Source organism: Mastigoproctus giganteus, chromosome 8 (assembly GCF_048544385.1).
Source record: "Mastigoproctus giganteus isolate SK-2022 chromosome 8, ASM4854438v1, whole genome shotgun sequence".
Classification (NCBI taxonomy): Eukaryota; Metazoa; Arthropoda; class Arachnida; order Uropygi; family Thelyphonidae; genus Mastigoproctus; species Mastigoproctus giganteus.
Genome location: NC_143582.1, coordinates 16,537,164 through 16,546,852, shown reverse-complemented (window position 1 = coordinate 16,546,852; position 9,689 = coordinate 16,537,164). Strand labels below are relative to the sequence as shown.

General features: G+C 38.2%; 1 protein-coding gene across 1 annotated transcript in view; it reads left to right on the top strand.

Moving 5' to 3' along the window:
• The first annotated feature begins 1,231 nt into the window (after positions 1-1,231).
• LOC150081296 (transcription initiation factor TFIID subunit 13-like) overlaps positions 1,232-9,689 on the top strand; it is a 32,887-nt gene continuing 24,429 nt past the window's right edge. The window contains exon 1 of the mRNA XM_090379257.1: positions 1,232-1,279. Coding sequence (XP_090235383.1) covers positions 1,232-1,279 — 48 coding nt within the window. The remainder of the gene's footprint in view (positions 1,280-9,689) is intronic.

Sequence of the window (9,689 nt, the reverse complement as noted above, 5' to 3'; positions counted from 1 at the left end):
TATGCCTTGTCTTTCCAGTACCCGAAACATTGCCTTATGCTCTTTGGAGTCAATGCATACAGCATTGACTCCAAACAGCATAATATGCTGTATGCATTGACAGCGTACAGCATATTGCCTTATGGAGTCAAATGTCTTTTCATAATCCACAAATGCCAGGCATAGTGGTGTTTTATATTCATTTTCTTTCTCCATTAGCTGTGATATTACGTGAAGATGATCCATAGTTGAGAATCCTGTCCTAAAGCCAGCTTGCTCTTTCGGTTGATTCTCATCAAGTATTCTTTCTAAGCTGTTAGTAATGACCCTTGTGAACAACTTGTAGATGTGGGATAACAAACTAAACAAGCTAATTGATCCATAATTTCCAATTTCTGATTTATTTCCTTTCTTATGCAGCAAAACTATAATTGCACTGTTCCACTACTTAGGCGTCACACCTTTTCTAATGCACTTTGTGAAGAGCCTTGCCAGTTTTTGTGTTATGTCTCTTCCTCCCAATTTTAACAACTCTACAGTAACTTTATCTTCTCCCAGGGCTTTCTGATTCTTCATTTTCTTCAAAGCATGTTCTACCTCATCAGGAAGAATATCGGGTATGTCGTATGAGTTGCTAATTTGCAATCCATCTTCCCCACTGCTGGCATTATTCCCTCGCTCCTTGTATATTTCTCTATAGTAATCTTCTGCTGTTTGAATTATGCCTTCTCTGCTGTTTATAAGTACACCATCGCTACTCTTCAGTTTCAGTATCATTTGTTTTTCTGCATTACTGCTCATGGCTGCTGATTTAAATCCTTTGTTTTTCCCTTAATGCTTGTTCTACTTTTCTTGTGTTAAATCTTCTTATGTTCTCTCTGAGTCTCTTTCTAATGGCTTTGCATAACTCAGTATAAATTTTCTCCTTGTCAGTGTTTATCTTGCTCTTCATTTTTCGCCTTTGGTTCATCGTAACAAGTGTTTCTTGACTAATTTTTTCTTCTTTGGATTTCTTTTTCCCTATACATACGGAGCATATATTGCCTTAGTCGCTGATGCTCCTAAAACACCCTACTTACAACAACAACAAAACAACAGCATATATAATGCTGTTGTTTTGTTGCACTACTTACAACAGCATAAATAACCTTCATATAAAGTTTAGATAAACAGTATACAGTATATAAAAAGAATTATGCATGCAAAAAGTTTCTATATATTTCATGTAGAGGACGCTGCATGTCATAGCAATATGGCTTCTGCGTTAGATGATGGTTATGATCAGGGTACTACGGAAACGGTAAGTTGTGATTTATTCCTCAATGTTTTTGATACCTCGTGTTTTTACACAGAACTAAATATTAGAATAATTTCCACAGATGTGTTAGTTGTATTCGTATAGTGTGCCGCCATCGGGATCTATTAATAACTGACCACGTGCCTCAAAGTTGCCTCTTTTGGGGTCGGACGTCTCGAGAATGAACAGAAATTGTTTTTTTTTAATAATCAGAAACACCAGGAAACCGTTTGGTGACCGTGTGTTATTGTCTTGATTTCTGCACTGCAAGTTGCAGATTAGAAATTGGATATTTGAAAGGGAATCTGATTAGGCTATACTGACGTACTGATTTGTGACATGACACGTCTGACCGTCCACCTGATTTTATTATACACATATTCGAGTTGGAGCCGTAGAAACCAATAATCTTCTGTGTTATTTGCCGAACAGAATTCCATTGTCGAATAGCAAATTACTAAATAGGCCATTAATATAACATCAGATTTCAAAGTCATTTTAAAATAAAAAGTATAAAAGTCAACTTCATTTTTTTACTAGAATTTTTGGTTTTATTCCAGATTATGGGTACACCCCAGGAGGAAGTGGTTTCTTTTGCTTTAAATCCTCCCCGAATTACTGGAATAATCAACCTAACCTTTTTTTCACTAGCGAAAATTGAAAGTCCATTAAAATACCCACACTTCCTTTGCTTGAATTCCGTCCCGAATTTGGCCACGCCAGCAACGCGGTGACAAGGTGTACCCATAATCTGGAGTTCAGCCGAATTTTTATTTATTAACATATCAAAACACGAAAATTATGTGGGTAATCTTTAGAATATGAGGCACAATCCCATGGAGCTTTGCAACTATAAAAGATAGGCAAGTCTTTCTCTGCCACCAGTTTGCTGATTGGATGAGCTAGTCCTGGGGGGAATTTTTTTCCTTTTTTTTTTTTGTTGAATGCATGAAAAGCTGTATTCTGAAGGTTACAGAAGTTTGGTTTTTTTTTTCATAGATTATTTTCATTAAGTCAAAAATGGTTAGCTTATGTTATGCCACTAATTCAAGAAAGATTCAAGCAAAATACCCTGACCGCAAACAATACTGTACACTGAACCAGATACCATTCTTCACTTGAATCCATCCCAAATTAGTGACATGAACTAACATAATTTTTTTTTTTTGACTAACCGAATATAAAGCTGTACTGGAGGGAAAAGTCTCAAAATTGTTTGTCTGCTAAAAAAACATATCAGGTTTACGAGCCTGAACATTGTATTCCTGCTGGCAGTATTGAGAAACAGCATTCTCTAACAAAATTGTGGTGCTTAGCAGTCTACATGAGCAACTGCCTATCACTTGTAGTCTCAGATTCATGGGATTGCAACTCATATTCTAAAGATTAACCAACTATGTTATTACTGGAAGTATTGAACCAATGTAGTATGATTAGATTTTAAAAATTGCATGTTTTTAGTAAAATAAAGAAAATGATTTAATTTATGGGCAATTGAGTAGTATCCACAAACTTTTTTGTTGTAGTTGGATGACCTAATCAGGATTATCTGGGTTCATTGTATTCCGTTTTGATTATCCTAGTCGAGAATCCATTTCTCTGTCAATACATTGAAGATACTACAAAAAATTTTAAAAAAAAAAATGTAAACACAGACTACTCGTCTCACTGATGACTAAACAAACTGCTTTACAGCTGACATTCATATGGCCTGCATCATGGACTAATGTTATTAGTGGAGTCCCACAGGGTTCGGTGTTAGGTCCACTATTGTTTTGTATATTTATCATTGATATTGATGAAGGTATATCAGGCTTAATGTTGAAGTTTGCAGATGATACAAAGGTTGGCAGGGTTGTTAATGACAGTAATGGCAGTATGCTACTGCAACAGGATCTAGATAATTTGGGCAGATGGGCTAAGAAGTGGCAACTGAAGTTTAACCTTGACAAATGCAAAGTACTGCATATTGGTAGAAGTAACCCCAGAGAAACGTACCAACTGTGTGGTGCTACACTTAAGGTGGTAGACAATGAAAAAGACCTGGGAGTAATTGTGCAGTCAGATATGAAGTTTTCTGAGCAATGCAGACAGGCTGCCAGGGCAGGTCATGGATTTTGTCAATGATATATAGGAATTTTGCTAGCAGGGAGAAGGAGGTGATTGTTCCTCTGTATAAGGCAATGGTCAGGCCACGCCTTAAGTACTGCGTACAAGTCTGGAGGCCTCATTTTAGGAAGGATATAGATTTACTTGAGCGTGTACATAGAAGGGCAACAAGATTGGTGAGGGGAATGAAGGGATCCTCTTACCAAGAGAGGTTTAAGTTCTGCAAATTGCAGTTGCTGGAGACTAGGCACCTGCGCGGTGATCTGATTGAGGTGTATAAGGCCTTGAATGGGTTGAGCATGCTGAATTCTGATTGGATCCTTTCACTTGTTCAGATTACGAACCTAAGGGGGCACAAATTCAAATTAAGAAAAGACAGATGTAGAATAGATGTGTGGAAATTTGCCTTAACCAGCGGGTGGTTAATTGCTGGAACAAACTTCCATCTGTTGTTGTGGAAGTTGACAGGTTAAATAAATTTAAGGAGGAACTGGACAGGCATTTGGAGGGAATGGTGTGTTTTTTTTTTTTTTTTTTTTGGCTGATGCATAAGCTCATACACTTGCTTTCTTGCATCACATACCACTACTACTACTACTATTGTCTTACAAAATCTGACTGGAAACGAGAGTCTGATGTCATTTGAAGGTACTCAGAAGGATTTTACTCAAAAACTAGAATAACGAACAGGAGCATTAAAAAAAAAAAGAAATGTGCTACCCTCACAGACTATGCCTTTAATTTACGTCTTTAAAGGTTGAGCAAACAAAAGTTTGTTTTTAGTTGGCGAATTATTAGGTGTGGGAAAAATTTACTTGAGTTACTGTGTGCATTAACAGGGTGGTTTGAAAGTCATTCAGTCCTGATTTTCATAATTTATTTTTTGAAAAGTGATAAAAGTAGAAAAGTGATAAAACTTGATTAAGCATAACAGCAAAAATATAGCGACTTTAGCTTTCCCAGATGCATAGTTAAGCTCATGAGGCTTGTTACCAAGAACCTCCACTCTTTTCATGCGAAGTATATTGATTTTGGTATAGTCATCCACATTCTGATCCAAGGTTGTGTGGGACATCCTCCTCCTGTTTTGTCTTCTGTTTGTATTTATTTATTTCTTATTATTAAATTCAGAATTTTTTTTTTTTTTTGGTTTGTTCAGCATGGGCCTTGGGCTTCCTTGCACCATGTGGCTAATAATAATAATTTTATTATTAGCTTAGACAAAGTTTAGTGTCTGTAATGCTGAACTACAAGCAGTACAATTAGCTGTAGGTTAGAAATGGCACCAAAAGTATCCAAATGTCCGATTTTCACAACTTCCCTCATTGTAATACAAGTTGTACAATATGATGCTAAGAGTCGTCATCTGATCCTGAGACAATTAAAATTACATCAAACAAACTCATCAGACAAAAAAAGTATAATGTTTTGCTGGATTCCTAGGCATGTGAGAATTAAAGAAAATGAACAAACAGCAGCAGTAGACCTCATAAATCCAACCTTCAGAGTACTGCATGCAGACTATGAATACAAGATTCAAATCAGTAGCAAGAAACAGAGGCAGCAAATATGGAAGAATCAGTCTCAAAACTTACAAACTGCAATCCAATTGAAAGAACAATCAAACAAGGAGTAGCATTCAACAGATTCAAGATACTATACACATACCTCAGAAGCCTATGGCAGATATAAGTTAATCTGTAATCAGGTCACAAAGGAGGTTCGGCAGGAGAAGGCAGATTACGAGAAATCCTTGGCAAAAGATGCTAAGAAAAACAGCAAGGATTTCTTTACTTATATAAACTCTAAAAGGAAGGGGATGAATCTGATTGGTCCACTTGACATCGATGGTTCGACTGTTGATGATCCTGCTCAGATAGCAAACAAACTGAATGAGTATTTTGCATCTACATTCACACGTGAGGAATTATTAAGGTTTGAAAATGGCAGAAGGTTATCAAATTGTAGCAGGATACTTAATGATTTTGTAATAACTGAGAGCAAAGTGGAAGAGAAACTGTTGAAGTTAAATGTAAGAAAAGCACCTGGGGTAGATGGGATCTATCCAGTTATATTAAAGGAGGCAGCAAAGCAACTAAGCAAACCCTTAGCCATAATTATGAGAGCATCCGGGGAAACTCCCCTGAGCTTGAACTCAGGGGAGGTTCCCACGGACTGGAGATGTGCAAATGTATCCCCAATTCACAAAGGGGGATCGAAGGGTGACACGAGTAATTACAGACCAGTTAGTTTAACTTCTGTTCCGGGTAAAATAATGGAGTCGCTGGTTAAAGATGCATTGCAGGATCATCTAGACAAGACTGCAGCAATAATTCAGACACAGCATGGGTTTGTTAAGGGAAAGTCTTGTCTGACAAATTTGATAGGATATTATGATGTGGTTACAAAGGAACTGGATGCAAAAAATAATTTTGATATCATATATTTGGATTTCAAGAAAGCTTTTGACACTATTGCGCATGGAAGACTATTGTACAAATTGGAGCAGAATGGTATTAAGGGTAAGTTGCTACAATGGATAAAAGGATGGTTAAGTGCGAGAAGACAGAGGGTGGTAATCAATGGGTGCTGCTCTTCTTGGACTAATGTTATTAGTGGAGTCCCACAGGGTTCAGTGTTGGGTCCGCTGTTGTTTTGTATATTTATCAATGATATTGATGAAGGTATATCAGGCTTAGTGTCGAAGTTTGCAGATGATACAAAGGTTGGCAGGGTTGTTGATGACAGTAATGGCAGTGTGCTACTGCAACAGGATCTAGATAATTTGGGCAGATGGGCTAAGAAGTGGCAACTGAAGTTTAACCTTGACATATGCAAAGTACTGCATATGGGTAGAAGTAACCCCAGAGAAATGTACCAACTGTGTGGTACTACACTTAAGGTGGTAGAAAATGAAAAAGACCTGGGAGTAATTGTGCAGGCAGATATGAAGTTTTCTGAGCAATGCAGACAGACTGCCAGGGCAGGTCATGGGGTTTTGTCAATGATATATAGGAATTTTGCTAGCAGGGAAAAGGAGGTGATTGTCCCTCTGTATAAGGCAATGGTCAGGCCACACATTGAGTACTGCGTGCAGATCTGGAGGCCTCATTTTAGGAAGGATGTAGATTTACTTGAGCGTGTACAGAGAAGGGCAACAAGATTGGTGAGGGGAATGAAGGGATCCTCTTATCAAGAGAGGCTTAAGTTCTGCAAATTGCAGTGGCTGGAGAACCCATTCAAGGCCTTGAATGGGTTCAGCACGCTGAATTCTGATGGGATCCTTTCACTTGTTCAGATTACGAACCTAAGGGGGCATAAATTCAAATTAAGAAAGGACAGATGTAGAATAGATGTGCGGAAATTTGCCTTTAGCCAGCGGGTGGTTAATTGCTGGAACAAACTTCCATCTGTCGTTGTGGAAGTTGATAGGTTGAATAAATTTAAGGAGTAACTGGACAGGCATTTGGAGGGAATGGGGTGATTTTTTTTTTTTTTTTTTTGGCTGATGCTGCATAAGCTCATACATTTGCTTTCTTGCATCACATGCCACTACTACTACTACTACCTTACATGTTCATATTTCCTGAGAACCAAAGGCCTACTAAAGTGCAATTTATGCCACATATCACAAACATTTATTAACATTTAATCCTAGGGTGTCCATTCTTTACAGAAGAAAGAACAATAGCTTTTAAGTCAATGACAAAAGCCCAAGGCTTCTCTTAGTGTAAAACACATTTTTGGTGATAGAAATAATATACCACAGGTTTTTTCTACCTGAAATTAAAACCAAATAAATAAAAATGAACCTCAATGAATAAACATTTTTTTTTTTCGCCATGTAAAAGTATCTTACAAGCTCTTACAGATTAATTATGGTCACATGAGAGCTACAGTGTGGCCACAGCAGCTAATGTAGCAATAACAATCAAATAATAGCAACAACAAACAAACAGTAGCAACAACTGCGTTTAATCTATGATGGTTGTTTGATAAGTTTCTAGCCTAGCATAGAAGGAGTTATCAGATATTAACTTTACACTATTTTTATATTTTTAAATGTCGTCTTGTAACTCAATGCATTTTTTCCAGTGATGCTCCATATTCATGAACCCAGTTTTGTAGTCACTTTCTTGAAGATCCTGAGAAAATGTGTGTGTGTGTGTTCTATCGCCTCATTATCTGACTCAAATTTCATGCCAGATATGTTGGTTTTTAGTTTTGAGAATATGTGGACATCAGGTGGAACTAGATCTAGTGAGTATGGTGTGCAGGACAACAGTTCATAACCAGCCCGATGAATTGTAGCATGGCAACAGCTTGATATGTGAACAGGTGCCTTGTCTTGGTGAAACAAAACACCTTTAGACACCTTTCTTGGCCTCTTTGACTTGATTGTATCTCATAAATTACTTACTAAGTTGGTGTGGTATTGTCTGTATAATGTTTGTCCCATTGTAAAATAATCTATCATTATTATCGCTTTAGAATCCCAACAAATAGATACCATGACCTTGCACACTGACAAGACTTGACTTCCTTGGCCTTCTTTGGAGGTAGTGAGTCGGCATGCTTCCACTGGTTTTAGTTGCAGGTTTGACTCTGATTAGTAGTGATGTAGCTATGTTTTATTCATAATTACACCACTGGCCAGAAGGTAGTAGTAGTAGAGATACGTGATGCAAGAAAGCAAGTATATGTAGCATCAGCCAAAAAAAAAAAAAAAAAACACACCATTTCAACATTCATTCTCTCTAAAAGTTTGTCCAGTTCCTCCTTGAATTTATTTAAGCTATCAACTTCCACAATAAAGATGGAAGTTTGTTCCACCAATCAACTACCCACTGGCTAATAGCAGATTTCCGCACATCTGTTCTACAACTGTCTTTCCTCGACTTGAATTTATGCCCCCTCAGGTTCGTATCTGAACAAGAGGAAGAATCCCATCAGAACTGAGCCTGCTCAACCATTTCAAGGTCTCATAAACCGCATTCAGATCACCTCACAGGTGCCTAGTCTCCAGATGCTGCAATTTACAGAACTTAAGCCTTTCTTGGTAAGGACCCCTTCGTTCCCCTCGCAAATCTTGTTGCCCTTCTCTGTACTCGCTCAAGCAACTCCACATCCTTCCTAAAATGAGGCCTCCAGACCTGTATACAGTACTCAAGGCTTGGCCTGACCCCTGCATTATATAAAGGGATAATCACCTTTTCCCTACTAGCAAAATCATGTATATCATTGACAATACCCAATGATCTGCTCTCGCAGCCTGTCTGCACTGCTCAGAAAACTTTATATCTGACTGCACAATTACTCCCAGGTCTTTTTCATTTTCTACTGCCCTAAGTTGGGTTTGAGCCCGTGACCACCAAATATGGAGGATGCGGAAAGGTCAGGGAACGACCACCGCATATCCCCGGAGCAATATGACCTTAGTTGCTATTGCTCCTAAAAACCAAATAACAACAACTACCCTAAGTGTAGTACCACACAGTTGGTACATTTCTCTGGGGTTACTTCTGGGGTCATTTGCCAATGTTAAACTTCAGTTGCCACTTCTCAGCCCATCTGCCCAATCTTTCTAGATCCTGGTGCAGTAGCACACGGCCATTACTGTCATTAACAGTGCTTCCAACTTTTGTATCATCAATATTATTGATAAATATACATTGATTATTGATAAGTGGGCCCAATGCGAACCTGGAGGACTCCACTAATAACATTAGTCCACAAAGAGCAGATCTGCATTGATTACCACTCTCTCTCTCTCTCTCTCTCTCTCTCTCTCTCTCTCTCTCTTCTCTTACTGAACTGCCATTTTATCCTTTGTAGCAACTTGCCTTTAATACCATACTGCTCCAATTTACAGTAGATTTCCATGCACAACAGTATCAAAAGCTTTCCCGAAATCCAAGTATATGATATCAAAATTATTTTTTGCATCCAGTTCCTTTGTAACCATATCATAGTATCCAATCAGATTTGTCAGACAAGACTTTCCCTTAACAAACCCATGCTGTGTCTGAATTATTACTGCAGTCTTGTCTAGATGATCCTGCAATACTTCTTTCACTAGTGACTCCATTTTTTTTCCCCGGAACAGAAGTTAAACTGACAGGTCTGTAATTACTCGCGACACCTTTTGATCCCCCTTTGTGAATTGGGGATACATTTTCACATCTCCAGTCCGTGGGGACTTCCCCCGAGTCCAAGGATGCTCTTATAATTATAGCTAAGGGTTTGCTTACTTCCTTTGCCACCTCCTTTAATATAACTGGATAGATCCCATTCACCCCAGGTG